Source organism: Vicugna pacos, chromosome 23 (assembly GCF_048564905.1).
Source record: "Vicugna pacos chromosome 23, VicPac4, whole genome shotgun sequence".
NCBI classification, from domain to species: Eukaryota; Metazoa; Chordata; class Mammalia; order Artiodactyla; family Camelidae; genus Vicugna; species Vicugna pacos.
Window position 1 is genome coordinate 38,091,880 of NC_133009.1, and position 20,315 is coordinate 38,112,194.

Sequence of the window (20,315 nt, forward strand, 5' to 3'; positions counted from 1 at the left end):
AGCAGCCTAGCATCCCCAGTCTCCAAACTGGAGTGGGAATTGCTAACTGGTCTTTGCCACTTGGGAGTGAGTCACAGTTCCTGGAAACCATTTTAAGGCTTGGACCTGAACAGCTTACTAAGAATTGCCTGTTGCTACTTGCTCTGAACCTCCCACTGCAACAACCTGCAGTTCCATCCCTCCGCCCCCACGTGCTGGCCACCCTGCCTTGCCCCTTAACCCCACTCAGTGATCCTGCACTTGCTCCAGTACTGAGGAGTGTCTGCACCTTGAGCCATTTCCACGACCAGCCCTGGACACCATATTAACTACTCATTCCTCCACCCCTTAAATGTGCAGCCATAATTTCTCTGCAAAAAATTTTATGACTTTCTCATCTGACAGGACTTACTCTCGAATAGTCATATGAGTGCCTTGAGGGGAATACCCTTTCCCATGCAGTCTCTCTCCTGGCCAGCCGCTGCCCAACTCACTGCCCAGTCCACTTCAGATTCTTCCCCCTCCCTTTGGATTCCCGAGGCTGGGAGATGAAGACTCACCTGGGCCAACGGTTCTTCTGTGTTAGGGGAAAAGAGGTTGGTTTAACGTAGGACCTTCCTCTGACCGCATGACCCTCTCCATCCACTCCCACCCCGCCCTCTCCTAAAGCAGAATCTTACGCCCAAAGGATGCGTGCACGTGGAGTCACGCGTCGAGCCCGCGCCCACCCCGTCGGGGCTCAGCGGCCCGGTCCCCCCGGATGGGCTCCCGCGGAGGCCGGCGCGGTTCTCGTCCGCGCGGCAGGGGGCGCTGTCTGCGGAGGCTCCGCCGCCGCCCCGCCCCTCGCGCCGCCGCCCGGCCTGTGCGCAGGCGCGGCTTCGCGGATTGGCCGCGCGCGGGAGCCGTCCGTCGGCGGGCCGGGCGCGGGGCTGGCGCGCGGCGGGGAGGAAGATGGCGGCGGCGGCGGCGGCTGGCGCGGCCTCGGGGCTGCCGGGTCCGGTGGCCCAGGGGCTGAAGGAGGCGCTGGTGGATACGCTCACCGGGATCCTGTCCCCGGTGCAGGAGGTGCGGGCGGCCGCCGAGGAGCAGATTAAGGTGCTGGAGGTGACGGAGGGTGAGTGAGGCGGGCCGCCGCGAGGGCGGCGGACCTGGGCCGCGCGGACCGCTGGGCGCGCTCCGGCCGGACGCCGGGCCGGGGAGGCCAGGCCGGGGACGCGGCGGCGGAGCTCGGGGGCCGGGGCCGCGGGCGGCGGAGCGGCGGGGCCCGAGGCCGCGGAGTCTGTCGGACGTGGGGTCCTGGCCCGCGGCCGCGCCGCCGCGCTTCCCCCGGGTGAAGGCAGGTGCCTGCGCGGCCGCCCCCTCCCCGCCGCGCGCCCCTGGGTTTTCGGGGTGGCTGGCGCTCACTGAAGACCTGCGTGCGCACTTCTGTTCGGAGGAGCCCATCCTCCTTTGTCTTTGCGTCTTTGTCCCCATCCTCCTATCACAAGCGTTGAAGTGATGGAGGAAGAATCTGTCAGTTTCCTGCTGGGGGCCTTTCTCCAGGCCGAGGGTGGCCGCGCCACAGAGGACAGTCTGAGCCTGAAACGGGAGGGGGAAGAGCCTCTCGGGCTTTTTGTCACCAGTGTGTCTGGCGTGTCGGGGCTCCGCTGGAGGAACCCCAGGTCTTCAGACCCCCCCAGCTCGGCAGGACGGTACCGCCACCTCTCAAACTGTCCTGGTCTGAGCGGGCACGCTCAGAGCCTTGAGCTGGCCCTCCTGCCCGACTTAGGGTTAAGACAGATCTGCCTTAAATTTAATTTTATGTTCTCCCAGCATTTGGGAGAGCTGTTGACAACTGAATTACCTGTGTTGGAAACATGTTGAGATTTGGGACTTAACAGGTTAAGAGCCATTTTGAAGGCTTAGTTGTAACTGTCATTGTTTAATAAAATGTCACATCATACAAGAGGAGCAACTACTGGATTTGAGGAAGCGCTTTGAGGGTCATGCATAGATCTGCAAGAGTTATTACGGCTCCCAGGTAAAACTCCTTTCTTCACACTAACATGTCCAACTGTCTTGGATATGAAGAAGAAAGAGTGACAAAGGCACCTCATCACAGTCCAGCTACGACTGGAATAAAGTTGAGGGTCACGCCTTCCCTGAGTGATACCCAGTGTCCTGGGGCCCCAAATGCGCGTCTGGCTCTTCCTGCGAAAGATGTGCCTCCTCTCCTGTCCGTCCAGTGGCAGCCCCCCATGGGCCCATACCCGTTCGACTCTGGTCAGCGCATGGTCTCATCCAGGCAAAGCTGATGGGAGTCTTTCTGAGATCTTTTTGAAGACTTCCGTCTTCTTTTTTGGCTCTTGAAATGAAACATTCCACACAAGTGTGGAATTTTGCATTTGATCTAGGCCCCGGTGGGAGCAGATTGGCACACACACACCTGGAACTTACTGCCTGTGCTGTGGCGCGTGCCGAGTGTGGAGGGGCTCTGGTGCCACAGCCTTCCGGTGCGGTCTCGCAGGAGGCCCGCGGCCCACGGGTTAGGTGTGACGGCTGAGTCGAGGCTCTGGGGCTGAGTGTGGCGCTTTGGACCCTTTGGAGGTTGTTTGTGTTTTAAATAGTCTAATTCAATTCCTTTTGTTTATTTAAAAACTATAGAGATTCACCCATTTCACTAACGTGTCTTGGGGAAGGAAGACGGTGATTCATTCCTCGGATATGGTCCCTTCTCTCCTGTCCTCTTCGTGGGGCCTTTAGCTGGTTATTTTTTCACCACTGTGTCCAGAGGACCTCCTGTCCTGTATGCTGCCTGCGTCTCACGTTTCCTCAGCAGGGTCAGTCATTTCTTCTGCACAAGCCATTTTCCTCCTTGAACGAGAGTAGAGTACCTGGCTTCCCAGCCAGGTTTTACCCACCCACCCGGCCTGAAGAAACTGGAAGGGCCCTGCTCCCACCGCGAACCCTGCAGGCTGAGGTGAGGAGCCATTCTCGCGATGAGTGAATATTTCCACTCCTTTGGAGTTGCTTCACATTGTAGCTTTGTCCTAGTAGAAGAAACCCCGCTTTCTGGCCCTAGGATACGCCCTTCCTTAAGCCTTGCAGTTGATGAGGAATCTGGGAGTTGGTGTCTGTTATTTGTGTTCTTTTGATCCTTTGTGGCTCCAGGAGGCCCAAGGTTGAGTGACAGCCAAATCTGGTTGTTTCTAGTCCCTCTGTTCCCTCAAATAACCATGCTGTCGTATGAACCATTTATTGCCTCCCGTGGGAAACTGGTCCCAGCTGATGCTTAACGTTAACCAGACTGCTCCCTTTGACAAGCAGGCGTGCTCCCTTCCTTGGCTGCCAGGTGATGATCCCTAGTCTTGGATATTAAGTGGAACACTCTCTAATTTAATTTGGGGGGGGAGGACACAGGTCAGTTATAACTCCATTAAGTGGACAGGCAAGAGAGGATGACACACTCTCACCAGATTGTGGGGTGGAGGAGGTTTTTAAGAAGCAGTTATCTTGGAAATTTGAGGTGCTGGAGCCCAAAGGACAGCCTGGTCATTCACTCTGCCAGCTGCGATTTTCCAGGAAATAAGTTGCCTGTGATCAGTTACCATGTTTTCCAGAAGGTAAGCCTGTTTGCTTGAGCCAGGGAAGCGTGTATGCAAGAGAGCCCCTGACTGCTGGTGGGTCAGCTCTGAAGGGTCAGGACGGGCTGTCTCCGTCCGCCTGGTGCCCTGGGATGAGCGGCTCACGTCCCTGTGCTTGCTGCTTTCCCTGGTCACCGGGGCTCTGAGGGGTAGAGAGAGCCTGTCACAGGGCTAATGAGCAGAGGAGTTGGTGCCAGTAACCAGCCACCTTCTTCAGCCGACTCCCATCTTGAGCTGAGAAGCGTGCTACCTGAAAGTGTGGAGGCGTCTGTGCCGTACGATATTCCAGCAGATGGCTGGTGCCCTTCGGTTTTTCTTAGAAGGATGAGATTTTGAGTTTTACCAGCAGGTTTGTAGGAATTTAGCCCTAGCTCAGTAAAGTGAAAATGAGTGCTTCTGATTTATTGGGGCACTCTTACTGCGTTTTATTTACTGGGTGGTGTCGTATCAAGCATCTTGACAATATTTAAAAAGACAGGAAAGTGTGTGAACTGCCAGGATCTCTTACATTAAAGCCTAGTGTTCTCTACCAGCTGCATCAGCTCTTGTTTGCCTGGCTTGTGAGACGATCGTGACTTTTGCGGATGTCGGCTGTTCATTTTTGGTGTGTTGAGGCTCAGCTCTTCTTATACCTTAGGATGAAGTTATCCCTACCTTTTCTCTCTCGGAGTCGTCCTCCCGCCCAGGTGGCAGGCAGCGCAGCGCAGACTTCTTCTATAGCTGATACAGACCCTAAGTGATTGTCTTCTTTTAGTTATTTCTTTTTGTCTCTTAGAAATGAAGACCCTTTCTTCCATCATTTGGCCTTTGCTTAGCCTTATCTGTCTTGCTCCCGCAGATACGTCACAGAAAATGCGTTTTCTCTTTCCTCCCACCGCCGCTACATTGAGCTGGGGAGGGGGAGTCGTCTCTCCCCCACTTCTCCTGGCGTCCGATGCCACCCACACAACTGTGTTGGTTCCCCATTTAGGGGCCTAGAGAGGTGATCCTGCTGGCTGAAAGTCTGCTTTCTGGTTCTCATGGGCACTTTTCTGGCTCTCTTACAGTGTAGCGTAAGCACTGTCACCTGCGAAGGGAGCCCCTCAAGGATCCAGACGCACTCCTGGGCATGTGGCGGGCACTGAGCCGAGCGGAAGGCGGCCACGCTCGGAAAAAGGCCAGTGTTGGAGTTTTCTTTTTCCTTTTAGCCGTGGTTTTGTGGTGCTTACCAGCCCCCGGGAGAAAGGGGGCTTCTCCAGAGCGCTGCTCAGAACCCCCTCCTCCCAGAACAGTCCGCTCACGTTCTTCCTCTGGTAGCTTCCCTGTCAGCGCTGCCAAGTCTCACGTCCCTGGCAGACCCTTCAGACCAGTAGCTTGTGTTTCTGACCGTATCCTTTACCGTCCATGCTCTCCTTCAGATCTTCCCTTCTAAGCCACGTTTTGGAAGGATAATGTTTTTGTCTAGTGGGGTGAAAGGAGAGAGAGGGGAGCGAGGAAAACAGGAGAGGAGAGCAGGGACTAAAGGCCAGAGAGTGAGTTAAGGAGAGAGGGCAAAAGATGTCTTAGAAAGGAGGTCGGGGGTCCCTATTGGGATTGGATTAAAGGTGTAATCAAGAACCTAGGGTCAGGGTGAAAACCCAGATTAACAGACTCGGTCTGTCCTCATTCACCTCGGGAAAAGGAACTGGAAAAATTAAACTTCCCAACACAAATGGCTTTAGAAAGCTAACTTCATTTAACACGCTTGGGACTCTCCCCTTCAGCTTAACTTTGTAGATTGAATGTTAGTTTAGTCCTTCTCTAGCGAGATAAAATGAGACAACCGTGTACGTCTGTGTCTCTTGCATTGTAGTCTCCCTGCCATAACCGTCCCAGAGTAAGTTACTCACCTGTTCTGGTAATGCTTTCTAAAGAAATCATGTTCATTTTTCAGCAAAACTGGAAATCCCCCAACACACACAAAAAGAAAAGTGCCTTTTTCTTTACAGATATACTTAGGTATATTTCTTTTAAACATATTGTGTGATCTCTGTTAAGTGCATATCTGTAAATGGGCTTTTTACTACTTCACAGAGGTCATGAGTGGATGAGAGCAGCTGTGTTGATCAGATTTAACATAAGTCAGACACTTGAGGGCTTTTTCTGGCTTTTCAGTCTGTGTTGCATAGAATTCACTATCAACACTGCAGTACCTCTGTCACTCCTTGTACATGATTCTTCATGTAGCTTGGAAGTAAATTAAAATTAAAAATAAAACTAAATTCTATGGTTTGAAACTCTTCTGTGGTGACTGATATGCCTATATTTCTAGTGGGTGTGTGGTCTGGACAGAATAAACAGATTAAATAGAGCTGTAGCTGGCATTTTCCTTCTTATACCCACTGTAACCTAGTGCAGGTGAATTCTTCGTCTTTGAATTTTCTGGGTTTCCAAACCAGAGTTGATCATGTCACTGTTTTCGAAACTCTGGGAGCCTATAGAAAAGGAAATCTGTTTATCCATTCTGTTTTAAAAATCTGTCTTTAGGTTGGAGGGTGTAGCTCAAGTGGTAGAGTGCATGCTTAACATACACAGAGTCCTGGGTTCAATCCTCAGTACCTCCTCTAAAAATAAATAAGTAAACCTAATTCCCACCCCCCCCCAATTTTTTTTAATTTGTCTTTAGTTAACAGTGATGATATTCTTTGAAGATGTTCTTTTGCATTAAATCTTTTGAGCAGAGTCATATTATTGGAACCTTCTTTGCTACGTGGAAGAAATAAACTTGCAGAGAAAATCCATTCTGTAATGCTTGTTGTAGGCATGAATCCTGGGTTAACTTAGGTTCCTGAGCCCCACATGGATCTGAATCTCCTGATGGTCTCTTGCTCTCCCCTTCCTTGGCAGTCTCAGGGATGTGTGCAACGAAGTGATTGGGGGAAATTGGGGTGTGATCTTTGATAGGGTGCTGGACGGGATGAACTGAAAGGTTGTGTTAGAGCGAAGAGCCTCCCAGCTGTTGTGACCCTCACAGTCCTGCCCCACCCCGGCACTCATCTGGAAAAAATGTATTTGCGCTCAGCTTTTCTTGAAAAAGAGTAGACCTGAGGTTCTGCGTCTGGTGAGCAAGGACCCACGTGCAGAGTGCACCTGGCCTTCGTGCCACAGTGACTCGGGATTTGTTAGGTTTTTTTTATTGTAAATGGGTTAGGTGGGATCAGATCAGTGTCTCACATCATACAAACAAAGAAATTCCAAGTGGATTAGGAGTCTAAATATTAAAAAAATGAAACTCTAAGTTTTAGAAGAAAGTATTGGTGAATTTTTCTTTATCCTTGGCATAAGAAAAGACTATGACTCAAAATCTAGAGGCAACAAAAGAAGATTGATGAATTTGACTGCATTAAAATTTTTAATTTGCATGACAAAAATACCACATAAAAGTCAAGAGATAGCTGACAAAGAGGAAGAAATTTTTCATGGCATATACCACAGACAGAAGGATAATATCCTTAATATATAAAGAGCTCTTGAAAATTAAGAAATAAAGGACCAAAACCCCAATCGAAAAATGGGGGTGAGACATGGACAGTTTACCCCTCCTACCAGAAAAAGACATTAGAACAGCACTCAAACATACAAAAAAAAAGTCACTCGTGGTTAGTCAGATACAAATTAACCAGCACTGAGATATCATTTCTCTTCTGTCAGACTGGAAAATTGTTCAGTATGATAGCGCACCCCGCTGGTGAGGCAGCGGGGGAGCACTCTCAGCGGCGCCCATGGGTGTGCAGCGGGACGGTCCCGCTGGAGGGAGAGGTGGCCACACCAGACCCTCTGCACACGTGCTTTCCGTCCAGCAGCCCCACTGCTGGGAGTCCATCCTGAAGACATGCATTCAACAGTGTGAAAGTGCTAGTTACTGCAGCATTGTTTCTGAAGGCGAAATTGTTGGAAGCAATCTCGTTGCCCTACAGAGGAAAGTGGTTGAAGAAAGAGTGTGTGTTCATACAGTGGTATACTGTGCGGCTGTGAAAACAGAATGAGGAATCCAGAGGAACTGATTTGAAATGACTTCCAGGATATCACGTTAGCTGATTAAAAGCAAATTGCAAAAGAACATAATAGACTACTTTTCATGTAAGCAAGAAGATGCAAGAAAATGCCCATGTACCCACCAATTCACACAACAGAGACCCAGGAAAGATAAACCAGAAACTGGTTGCCCACGTGGAGTGAGGGGAAGGGGCGGAAGGAAGTTGACAGGGATGAGGAGGGAGCGGTGCTTCCTGGGGTACGCCTTCTATGTACCTCTAACTCCGAGAATCCTAGTTGAGTTTTACATACCCCCAGGTAATCAAACAGTGCGGGGGGCCCCAGGTGGGCTATAGTTAGTAACAGATTGTCCTAACTGTGCTGCAGATGAGTAATCTAACTGTTAGGTGTTGGAGGTGGAGAACTAACCTAGTTTTGGAGAACAGTATTTTGACTCCGTCCTGTAAGACCCAAGCCAAAAGGAACCGTACGCTGAAACTGTGCTCCAGTGAATGTGTCTGTTTTTCACAAGAGTGTGAGTTAATAGTTCTGTAATTAGTTTATTTGTATGCTGAGATTGAGCAAATAAGTAAATTCACTGTAGGTAATGAGAGCCAGGTTTATCGCTGTCGGAGAAAGAATTGCTAATAAGGAAAGGAGGAGAAGTGGAATGAACCTTGAGATCCCGGATTGGATTTGAGTTATCAGTAGGTGGACGGATGGCTGGGCAGGCAAACGGACGGACAGATGCGTGTGTAGGCATAGGTTAGTGTGTATACATGTATTTCCTACTGCTGTTCTTGAGGGGGGCTAGGAACAGTGACACCCCAGGAGCAGTGAGCACACCTGGCGCCCAGATCTCGACCTCTAAGTAGCATGCTCTGCTAAAAACACCAGGACTCCTTGGAGGAAAAGTTGATTCCAGGGCTTAAGCAGAGAAAATGCAAAAGGAGCATAGAGTATCTTGTGATAACAGAAAAGTGCTTGGGAAAGGGTGGGGGCACGTAGCAGTGCACAGAGCTCACGAGAAGGTGTGCTGATGGCCAGAGGGGACATCTGAGCAGTGGGATGAAGGATGTTAGGACTGGGTTAAAACCCATAGCGTAACGGCAGTCAGCACGGGTCCACGCTGGTCTAAAGAAAGAAAGGGGGGGGGGCAGTTCTTCCTCACAGAAGAATTGCAAGGAATTAAGTGTGAACATAATGAAAGAAATATGAAAGCACCATTAGACGAACAACCCAGTAATAATTGTTGAGGACCCACAGGTGGATGCTAAAATCAGTGAGTGAAAGTTTGAAGAGAAACAGGATATTAGCATAATCTCAAAGTTATCTCTTCCAAGATTTTTTATCATCTATAAAGGGAGAAACAATGCCTTTACAGTGGAGACACCCAGGAGATCCCACATTACCGGGTAATGGTGGTTGGCATTACCAGTAATAAAATGTATCAACATTATGTGCTCTCTGACACGATTTACCAGGGACACATCCTCACTTCTCTGATATTCTTGCCAAAAACAGGTAACTTCCGTCTAAGCATGAGGAACCGTCAGTCATATTCACGTTGAGACATGTTCTACAAAATAACTGGTCATTACTTATCAAACCTGACCTGGTCACAAAAAAACAAGGAAAGAGTGAAGGATTGTCATGCATTGGAGGGAACTGCTTTTAAGTCTAAAAATTATTGCAAAATAAAACATTAAAAAAAATAAACATAGATCATTTTCATTCGTTTTTAACCAGTTTTCTTGGATAAGCCTTGAACATGCAACGTTGTGTGGGACAACTTTTTCCCAGTGTTCAGCTTTTCTGTTGCATAAGTACGTGTCAGATGGCCATTACAGTGGAGTCCCGTCATGGTGGTTAGAACTTGTCATGGAAAGTAACTGTAGTTGCATAGATAGGAACGCCAGTGTTCTCGTGATAGGCGATAAAAATAATAGCACAATAACTGACATACATATATTTTTAGTTACGGAATTTTCGATTTTCTTGTGATGAGAACTTTTAAGATTTATACCCTCAGCAACTTTCAAGTACGCAGCACAGTGTTGTTGACAGGAGTCGACCTGCTGTGCATCACTTCCCTAGGGCTTATCTGTCTTACAACTGGAAGTTTATACCTCTTGACTCCCCTCACCCATTTTGCCCACCCCCACCATCTGCCACTTCTGGCAGCCACCAGTCTGTTCTCTGTATCTGTGAGCTTGGTTTTTGGGGGGTTATCTTGTTTTGTTTGTTTTAGATTCCACACATAGGTGAGACCATATGGTATTTGCTGACTGACTTCACTTAGTGTGATGCCCTCAAGGTCCATCCGTGGTGTGGTAAATGGCAAGACCTCATTCCTTTTTATGGCTGAATAATATTCTATTGTGTGTGTGTATCTATACATACACATGTATACATATTCTTTATCCATTCATCCATTGATGGACAGTTAGGTTGTTTCCATATCTTGGCTGTTGTAAATAATGTTGAAGTGAACATGGGGGTGCATACATCTTTTTGAGTTGATGTTTTCATTTTCTTTGGATGAATACCCAGAAGTAGACTTGCCGGATCATATGATAGTTATATTTTTAATTTTTTCAAAAACCACCATCCTGTTTGCCACAGTGGCTGCACCGTTTTACGTTCCCACCAGCAGTGCACAGAGGTGCCCTTTCCTCTGCAGCCTTATCACACTTGTTAGTGCTTATCTCTTTGATAATAGCCATTGTGAAAGGTGTAAGGTGGTATCTTACTGTGGTTTTGATTTCATTTCCCTGACGGTTGAGCACCTCTTCATGTGCTTGTTGGCCATCTCTATGTCTCCTTTAGAAAAGTATCTATTCCAGTCCTCAGCCTATTTTAAAATCAGATTGTTTTATTAAATTCTGTGAATTCCTTATATATTTTGTGCGTTAAGCCCTTAGCAGGTATATGATTTGCAGATGTGTTCTCCCGTTTAGTAGGGTGCCTTTCTGTTTGGTTGATGGTTCCCTTTGCCCTACTGAGTGTTTTAGTTTGATATGGTCCTACTTGTATTTGTTGCCTTTGCTCTTGGTGTCAGATCCAAAAATCATCACCAAGATCAGTTTCAGGGAACTTACTGCCTACAGTTTCTTCAAGGAGTTTTATGGTGTCAGGGCTTACATTTAGATCTTTAATCCATTTTAAGTTAATTCTTGTGCATGGTATAAGATAGTGGTCCAGTTTCATTCTTTTGCATGTGGCTGTCCAGTTTTCAAAGCACCATTTATTGAAGAGTCTGCCCTTTCTCACTGTATATTCTTGGCTCCATTGCTGTAAATTAATTGCCCATGTATTTGTGGACTTATTTAGGGTCTCTCCTGTTCCACTGATCTGTGTGTCTGGCTCTATTCCGATACCATCCTGTTTGGGTTGCTATAGTTTTGTAATATAGTTTAAAACCAGGGCCCGTGATCCCTCCAGCTTTGTCATTTCTTAGGATTGTTTTGGCTGTTTGGGTCTTTTAGACCCAAATTTTAGAGTTGTTTGTTCTGTTTCTATGTACCAGAGCCATTGGATTTGGATAAGGATTGCCACATCAATTCCAGAGCCAGGTTTCTAACCCCCTGATCTGTCACCCCCAAATGGGAGTGGTGAGCCAGTTGTGACCTGTGCACCTACCACACCAAGTGGTTCTGAAAAGCTGCTGTTAATTCTGGAGGACAGAATGTGAGTCACATGCGAACATTTTGGTTTTCTAGTCGCTGTATTAAAAAGGGGAGAAGAAACTGGTGACATTAATTTTTAATACTGTAATCATGTAACCTGTTGTATGCAATGTATTTCAATGTCTAACCAATATAACCTTTATTAAAATACTTTAATTATTTTGTTTTGATACTAAGTTTGCAATCTGGTGTGCATTATACACTGACAGCACACGTCAGTTCTCCCTGGCCACGTTTCAGGTGCTCAGCACATGCTCGTTGCTGTCGGCTACCGCATTGGACAGCACAGCCCTAGATCGTGAGATGTGAAAATTAGGATGCGCTCTTGGTTTTACATTCTACTTCTTCCTCTTTTCATAAATAAATATTTGATAGTTTATTCCTTTGCAAGTGTGAATTAGATCTAAAGTAAACCTTTTATTCTTATAAAATACACTTACTATAAAATTGCTGTCTTAACCTTTTTTCTTTTTTTTTTTTGAAACGCAGTCAGTTTACAAAGTTGGGTCAGTTTCTGGTGTGCAGCATCGCGTTTCAGTCATACATACATTCCTTTTCAGATTCTTTTTCGTTGTAGGTTACTTCAGGGTACTGACCATGTTCCCTGTGCCTGACAGTAGAAACTTGTTTACCCCTGAGCGCACAGTGCAGTGGCACTAAACGTGTTCACACTGTCGTGCAGCCCTCACCACCCTCCATCTCACCTTGTGAAACTGGAGCTCTGTGCCATTCCCACCCCACCAGTGCCTGCGCGGGCCCTTACGCCCATTGTGCTTCTGTGCTGAGGGTGGACGCCTCCAAGTCCCCTCGTGCAAGTGGGTGTGTGCAGTCTTTGTCTTTTGGGGACTGGCTTATCCGCTTGGCAGGATGCCTCAGGGTTCATGCATTGTAGCCGTTGTAGTATATTGCGGAATCTCCTTCCTTTTAAATATTCCCTTGTACACGTGCACCACATTTTGCTTATCCATTCGTCTTTTGGTGGGCACTTGGGCTGCTTCCACACTTCAGCTGCGGTGAGCAATGCTGCTGTGAACGAGGCGTACAGCGATCTCTTCGAGGCCCTGCTTTCATTTCTTTTGGGTAAACCCAGAAGTGGAATCATGGTGATTCTGTTTTAAAGGCGCCACTGCACTGCTCTCCAAGTGGCTGTGCCATTTTACGTTCTCCAGCAGTGCACAAAGGTTCTAGTTTTCTCCACATTCTCTCCGGCGGTTTTCCGCTTTTTTAATAGAAGCCATCCTGATGGGTGTGAGGTAGTATCTCAGATTTTACTTTCATTTCCCAAATGATTGGGGATGTTAAGAATCTTTTCACGTGCTTACTGGCTGTTTGTATGTCTTTGGGGAAATGTCTTTTAAGTCTTACGCCCGTTGAGCTGGGTCATGTTGTTGAGTGGTAGGTAGGGTTTCTTTATATAACTGGATGTTAATCCCTCATCAGGTATGACTGCAAGTTTTCCCCCATTCTGTGGGTAGCCGCTTCACTCTGCTGCTAGTGTCCTGTGAGCACATAAGCTTGAAATTTTTATGAAGTCCAATTTGTCCACTTTTCTTTTGCTACCTGTGTCTGTAGTGTCACATCCAAGAAGTCATTGGCAAAGCTAGCGTTGTGAAGCTTTTGTCCTGTGTCTTCTTCCGAGTTGCTTTGTTTTCGGTCTTACATTTAGGTCCTTGATCCGTTTTGAACTGATTTCTGCGTGTGGTGTGAGGTGGGGGTCCCGTGTGGTCCTTTGGCACGCGGCTGCACCGTCTGTTGAAAAGACTGTCCTTCCCCGCTGCATGGTCTAGTCCATCATCTGTGTGACTGTCTTTCTGCCAATACCATGTTGTATTGATTACTGTAGATTCGTGGTAAGTTTTGGAATTGGGACGTGTGAGTCCTCCAGTTCTGGTCTTTTTCAAGATGATTTTGGCCATTTGGGGTCCCTTGAGAGTCCACATGAATTTGAGGATGGGTTTTTCAATGAGTGCAAAAAAGACCATTGGGATTTTGATAGGGATTGCACTGAAGGATCTAAATTTTAATTTGGGAGAAATGATGAGTCGTCTGTAGCCTCGCAATACGCAGTGTAAGATTACTGCTTACATTGCTTGTCAGAAACTGTTCACTTACAACAGTTGTATTTTTAGGACTAAGCTGGCTAAGGCCAGATTTTCTTAGATTTGATCTTCTCTTACCTGGTGGTGTGTATTTGGGCAACTTCTGAAATCTCACCTTTTAGCTTTTCTTTGGGGTATAGCTAGTCCTGGCTTTTCAGTTAGACACTAAATTTCTTGGTCTAAGAGGAAGATTTGCCACCTTGGAAGGAAAGGCAGCTGGAGGGTGCTGTGCAGTGGCTTCAGGGAGCAAGAGGTGCTGCCCCTCCCTTCGTGGGCAGCCATCCCTGCAGGCCGCCCAGGCCCTCGCGCGTAGAGGACTCGTCCTCGCAGTGACCAGCACTCTCAGGGGCCACAAACCACGCTGCTTTCTGCAACCTTTCCTGTTGGTGTCAGGCTCAGAGCTCAGTAAATCGCTGTGACTCTCTTGGGTGCTCTTGGACTCACAGTAAAACTTCCTCTTCCAGAATTTGGTGTTCACCTGGCAGAGCTGACCGTGGACCCTCAGGGGGCACTGGCAATCCGTCAGGTGAGTCGACACTGATTGGCGCCATTTATAAATAGTGGAGGATTTTGTACCAGGTTCGGAGAAGCTACAGTGGGTGGCGGGCCGCGTGCAGTCTCTGCGTGAGGAGCCCCTTCTGCTGCGCCACTCAGCTGCTTCTCTTCGCAGCTGGCGTCGGTCATTCTGAAGCAGTACGTGGAGACTCACTGGTGCGCCCAGTCAGAGAAGTTCCGGCCCCCGGAGACCACAGAAAGGGTAATGCTTATCTCCGTGGCGGCTGGAGGGGCCACCTTATGGGGCTGGGCTGTCAGCATCCTCGGACGGCGTGGAGCAGAGACGAGGCGGAGGGGCAGCGCAGCGGCTCGGAGACTGGCTTGCTGCCGGAGCACCGGGCTGGCCTGCGTTCGGATTCCAGTTCTGCTGCCGAACCGCTGTGAGATACTGGAAAAATACGTTAACTTTTAAGCTTCAGTTTCCTCAGTATCTGTTCGAAGTTTCAATGAAGTAGTTTGTCCTGCGCCCAGGGCCGTGCAGCGCAGTGGCCCAGACACTGAGGCGTGCGGTCTGGGCGCTGCCGGCCCGCGGGGCTGTGTCTGTGCTCCTGTCGCTCTGCCACCGTGGGCCCTGAGCGCTGAAGTGTGGCTGTTGCCCGAGGACTGGAGGCTGTAGTCTGACCTGACTTTAATTCATTTAATGTAGGTGGACAGTGTACGTTTAGAAGTTGTAGGTGAGTGCCTGGGCTGAACTGTGTCCAGTCCCAGGGGACCTGCTGATCACCGGGGCTCTGCCTGTCACCTACAACCTGGTCTGACGGCAGTGGGGCTTTTCTCCTCTGCAGGCAAAAGCTGTCATCCGGGAGCTGCTGCCCAACGGGCTGAGAGAGTCGATAAGCAAGGTGCGCTCCAGCGCGGCCTACGCCGTGTCGGCCGTTGCCCACTGGGACTGGCCGGAGGCTTGGCCCCAGCTCTTCAGCCTGCTCATGGAGATGCTGGTGAGCGGAGACCTGAACGCGGTCCACGGAGCCATGCGCGTGCTGACAGGTACCAGGAGCCTCTCTCTGCCTTTGTGCTTGGCTCCCAAGTGACCAGAGTGCTTATTAAATGCTGCGGGCTGGAGTGGCTCTGAGCAGAACGAGTTGAGTTATGCGGCGTTCCCAGGTGCCCCCTTCCTGGTTTGCACCCCGTGTCTCTCTGCCCATTTGGTCGCCCCTCCCCAGGGAAGGAGACCCTCCCACTCAGGACAGGGTTGTGGTGGGGGGGAGTAAAGCTCCCAAGTTCCTGTTCGTGTTCTGCCTTTACCTCCACCACCTTGCCGAGGCCCCTGAGCCCGAGTTCCCTTGCGTGTAGAGTTAAGTTTTGGGGAGTTTGAACAAGCTGATCTGTGTCAGGTCTGGCGCGGTGACTGGGAGCACACAGTGAGTTGTGGCCATTGTGATCATCAGTGGTGTTACGTATTACTTTTCTGTTTGGTTCAACCAAGGCAAAGTTAAGAATAGCCAAGTCGAGTTTTTACAGACGTATAAGAAAGAAGTTAGGTGAGGAGGGCATATCTCAAGTGGTAGAGTGCATGCCTAGCAAGCTGAGGTCTCAGGTTCAATCCCCAGCACCTCCTCTAAAAATACATAAATAAATAAATATACCTAATTACCTCCCCCAAAACAAAAAAATTTTTTTCAAAGGTAAAGACAGTGTCACTATAACCCTGACCTTCGTTTGCCAGCTTAGAAGATACGGAGTTTTAATTTCTTTCTGTTCTGAAACGTGGGTAAAAGTGCTTGAACTTTCTTTAGTCCAGGGACATAGCGACTCTCCTCTAAGCTTGACTCACTTACTGCTCCCTCGCCAGACCTGGTCTGGAACACCATCTGCGAGGCTGAGTCTCCCAGTCTCTTGTGGGCTCTGCCCTGCACCCTCTCCCGGGTGGAGCCACTGCTCTGCTCTGCCTTCCAGGAGCCCTCATGCGGACACTAGCTGTGGGGACTGATGTTTTGGAGGTTTACGTGGGTTGTGCAAGTCTCAGCCAGGCCTCACCTCCTTCTCTGTGATCTGCTACTGCTTGAATCTCAGTTTACTGAGCTCAGCGTCTGGGCCCAGTTGTGCCAGTCCATGTCATGTCCATGTAGATGATGCCGATTCTGTGTCCAGGAGCAAATCCTCCCTCTCCCGTTGTTTCAGACCCCCTCTTCCCGTGCCCCAGCTGCGTGTATGAATGGTCCACTGTATTGGATTGATTTTCTGTGACAGGTGCCCAGGGCGTGGGGCAGACCCACCAGGAAGTTCAAACATTCCTCGCTCGGGTTTTCACTTCCCTGCAGGTCTCCCTTGCCTGCCGTGTAGGACTGTCATTCAGGTGCCTCCACACACCCTCCCCACGGAACTAGCCTCCTAGGATCCTTTGTCTGCGACGTCGTTATGCCAAAGTAGCAGTTCCCAGATGCACTTACTACTAAGGAAAGGAAGCCTGTTCCCTCCATCCTGCCAACACAAAGTTCACTTCTTTTTTAAACACCTGGAGAAGAAGTAGTTGTGCATGATGCGTGTGGTCAGCTTGCTGAGGAGCCTTCCTTGTGCTTGACTAGGGAGGCCACTGGTCAGTGAGGTCCCCTTGTGTCAGCCACGGGAGAGCCGTGGGGAAGTGTGTGTCTTCAGGAACAGAGTCCGCAGACGTGGAGTGGCCAGCTCTGGCCTCCGATCCCAAATAGCGGCTCCGCCCGTCATCAGATGAGGGTGGACCTACAGCAGTGGCTCCGGCACACGCAACATGCAGGGCATTGGCACTGGTCAGGAGCCCAGGGGCGGACGGGTTCTCGTCAGGGGCCTGAAGGTGCTGTACCAGCTCCCCTTTAACAAGGCTTCTCGTTCGGCCTGTCCATCCGTACGTGGGAGCGGAGGCCGGCGGTGGGAAGGAAGTGTAGACGGAGCAGCGGAGGGTTGAAGCTTCCCGTCCACGAGCCACAGCTTTGTCTTTGGGGCTTGATGATGCAGGCGTCCCAGGCTTTTCCTGACTCAAGTGCCTTCAGAAGACTTGTTATGGACGTAAGCTTATAGAGTGTAGATAGAGTGAGACTGAGGAACGACCGTCAGAGTCCGAAACGCAGCTGATGGAGCAGCAGTTAGGTGAGCAGGCACCGGGGCCCAAGGGCTGGTGTCCCACACGACCCCGCTTCCTTCTGCGGTCTCGGCACCGTGTGAGGGTTCTGGGAGTGCAGAGGAAGCCGGGACCCGTGTGTGCCCCGCCTTCTACAGGTCTCCTCACACGTCTAGGCTGCTCCCTGCTGCGTCCGTAGGAGAAATCCCTCCCTGTTCCTCTGAGAGGCAGCCTCTGGCTTGGAGGTCAGGAAGGTCACCCCCGGGGAGAGCGAGCTCTGCAGAGGCGAAGCCCGGCACGTCTGTGCACGCTCCGTGTGCGTGTCCGCACCCCTCGGGGAGCGCTGCAAGGGGAACCGAGGTGCGGCAGCTCCAGGCGCACCGGAGTGCTGACACACAGGCACAGACTGGAGTAATTCAGACTTCCCTAAGGAGACCTCACGGGGGGCTCCACACGTCTGTTCCGCATTTTCTTTCAACGTGTATCTAAAGGCTGTCTGTCTTCACCTCACGTACTTCCTTGCAGCGCTGTTGTTTCTTCCCCTGCTGATGAGTGCTGCTCTTCCCCAGCCCCAGGGAAGGCTGCCAGGCCAGCCTTTCCCTTTCCCTGTTGGGAGCTGCCGCCCAGGAGCTGTTGGGCGGCTCTCACACTCAGAGTCTTCGTGAAGCAGTGTTTTCACAGCGCCCCTTTCCCTCGTAGAATTCACTCGAGAAGTGACGGACACGCAGATGCCGCTCGTTGCCCCTGTCATCCTTCCAGAGATGTACAGGATCTTCACCATGGCCGAGGTACAGCTGCGCGCGGCCCAGGCTCCCAGGGGGAGACGCTTGTGCTTGCTGACCCCAGGCCTGCGGGCTCGAGCTGCCGGAGGTCTGGACCGGAGTCAGCCTCAGACCTGTCACTTGAACCACAAAGACACGCCTTGCCGGGACAGGGGAGTGGCTCCCGTATCTCATGTCTCACACCTCCTGGCGGCCTGTGACCTCTGAGCACCCACTGTCTTAGGGGCTCCCTGAGGCCCTGGCCAAGCCTGCTTCCCGCAGCCCAGTATGTGGACACAGTCACTGTGCTGCACCCAGTAGGCCCTTTACTGTGCGTGTGCATGGTTAACGACCCTGTTGATGGGCAAGTGTTCCTCTCTGCGCCTCTGTGCACCCCGCTCAAGGGTGCATTTTGAAAGAAACACATTGACTGTGTTGGGATTTCAAGCAGTACTCAGCTTAGTATTTCTAATCACATTGGCTCCCAGGGACCTGCATGGGAGGCCAGTTCCAGCAGTCCTCCTGTTCTGCCGCCTCTCGCCCTCTGAACTGCGGGAGCTTGTCTCCCAGACGCGCCTCCTGTCTCTCTAGGGCATCCAGTCCCACGCCAGGATTGGCTGTTACAGTTTTTCTTCTGGTCACAGGTGTACACCTGCCCCAGCCTCACAGCTCTGCTGTAACTTGTTCCCCAGGTGTATGGTATTCGAACCCGTTCCCGTGCTGTGGAGATTTTCACCACTTGTGCCCACATGATCTGTAACATGGAGGAACTGGAGAAGGTCGGTGACAGACTGCCCGCCCAGGAGTGTAGGTGCGGCCGTGCCGGGACGCCTGCTGCCCGGGGGTGCCCGCATCCCGTGCTCTAGTAACTTCCGCATTTGTGTGCAGCTTAGTTTCCTTCCCTCTGAGCCTTCTTTGCTCTGACACCCTAAGCTGCATCCTTTCCACACCAGTCATCACCCAGAGCTTTACCCTCTTCTGTGACCCTTTGTGAAGTGGAATGAGCTGGAAGCACCGACCACTGAGGGTCGGAAGCAGTTTTAAACGTCGGTCTTACGTAAAGGCCATTAACGAGTCCCTGTGGGGACCTGCAGGTGCGCTCTTGGGGAGCCGCTCCCGCCGCCTACAGCGACACCCCTCTGCGGGGAACCTGAGCCCCAAGAAGTCTTAGATGCCACACGTCTCGGTGTTTGACGTGAAGCCAGCGGTCAGGGTGTGTCTGGTGACGGCTTTGGTTTCTGCTTTCAGGGTGCGGCCAAGGTCCTGATCTTTCCCGTGGTGCAGCAGTTCACAGAGGCCTTCGTCCAGGCCCTGCAGATACCGGACGGCCCCACGTCTGACAGCGGGTTCAAGATGGAAGTCCTCAAGGTGAGCACATGCTCCACTGAGACGCTTGGAGTGTCGAGGGTGGTCTGAAGTCACTGATTTTTCTCTGCTGTCACCTGTAACTCTTGGGATCTTTTCTTTGACTTCTCAGGCAGTGACAGCCCTGGTGAAAAACTTCCCAAAGCACATGGTGTCTTCCATGCAGCAAATTCTGCCTATTGTTTGGAACACCTTAACTGAGAGTGCAGCCTTATATCCTTTCCAGGGAGTGTAAGGGGCCTGCTAGCACCGCTAGCTGGGAATCTGGCGCTGGGTCTCATGCTCACGCGGCCCCTGTCCTAGTGTCCGCCTGTCTCTAGTGTCGGGGGCGGCGGTCCCCTGGGAGCACGCGCCAAGCAGACTCCAGATTCTGTTTCTTTACTCTTCATCATACTTACGTGAGGACAGAGGTGAACTACACAGAAGAGGTAGAAGACCCTGTGGACTCTGACGGTAGGTCGCTGGTCTGGTCTCAGCAGGGTCGCCGTGTAGTGGGGAGAGGGGTCTAGGAAGGAGAGAGAAGAGAGGGCAGGAGCTCAAAGGCTTCACTCCTCTTCAGTGAGCTTTCTGATTGAGTTTTCTTTCCGTGTATTAGATGTGGGGGAATGAGAAACTGAAAATCTGTTCCTCAGAGGCATTTGCATGAATCTCATAAAAGTGTAGAATTTCTGAATGGGGCAAGGTGCCTTAAAGCCCGTCTAATCCAGCCTGCTTCTGCTATTTTGCCTATTTCAATTTTGGGGTCCCACTTAATGAGACTATTGTCTCTATTTTAATATTTTTTAAGAATTTCAGATCACAAATAGACATGCTAGAAAATATTTCAGTGATTCTGGTTCTTATGCTTGAAAAACCAGTGTTCAATATCTTTAAGTTACTTTCTTTGACTCCTCAGACCCCTCTTCCATTCCCTTGGGAATAATAATTAGCAAGTACTTCAAGTATCCACTAACTTACAGAGATAACATAGTTCATTTCTAGCGTATGTTGCTTTCTTGTCTTTAAAATCTTGTGTTTTTCCTTTAGGTGAAGTCCTGGGCTTTGAAAATCTCGTCTTTAGCATTTTTGAATTTGTCCACGCTCTACTAGAAAACAGCAAGTTCAAAAGCACTGTTAAAAAAGCCCTGCCGGAGCTGATTTACTACGTCATCCTGTACATGCAGATCACTGAGGAGCAGGTGAGTGCCCAGTGCGAGGCTGCTGCCAGCTGTGTTGGA

At 50.2% G+C, this 20,315-nt stretch overlaps 1 protein-coding gene across 3 annotated transcripts in view; it reads left to right on the forward strand.

The window, feature by feature from the left end:
* The first annotated feature begins 864 nt into the window (after window positions 1-864).
* Window positions 865-20,315, forward strand: part of IPO9 (importin 9) — a 38,122-nt gene continuing 18,671 nt past the window's right edge. For 2 of the 3 annotated variants that reach the window (XM_072948839.1, XM_072948838.1), the window contains exons 1-10: window positions 865-1,093; window positions 13,848-13,909; window positions 14,054-14,140; window positions 14,724-14,925; window positions 17,672-17,760; window positions 18,426-18,512; window positions 18,982-19,101; window positions 19,211-19,311; window positions 19,493-19,551; window positions 20,125-20,276. In XM_072948839.1, coding sequence (XP_072804940.1) covers window positions 931-1,093; window positions 13,848-13,909; window positions 14,054-14,140; window positions 14,724-14,925; window positions 17,672-17,760; window positions 18,426-18,512; window positions 18,982-19,101; window positions 19,211-19,311; window positions 19,493-19,551; window positions 20,125-20,276 — 1,122 coding nt within the window. In that variant the 5' untranslated portion in view covers window positions 865-930. Of the gene's footprint in view, window positions 1,094-4,664; window positions 4,759-13,847; window positions 13,910-14,053; window positions 14,141-14,723; window positions 14,926-17,671; window positions 17,761-18,425; window positions 18,513-18,981; window positions 19,102-19,210; window positions 19,312-19,492; window positions 19,552-20,124; window positions 20,277-20,315 lie in introns of those variants that run through there. The other variant, XM_015247058.3, reaches the window with a different exon arrangement.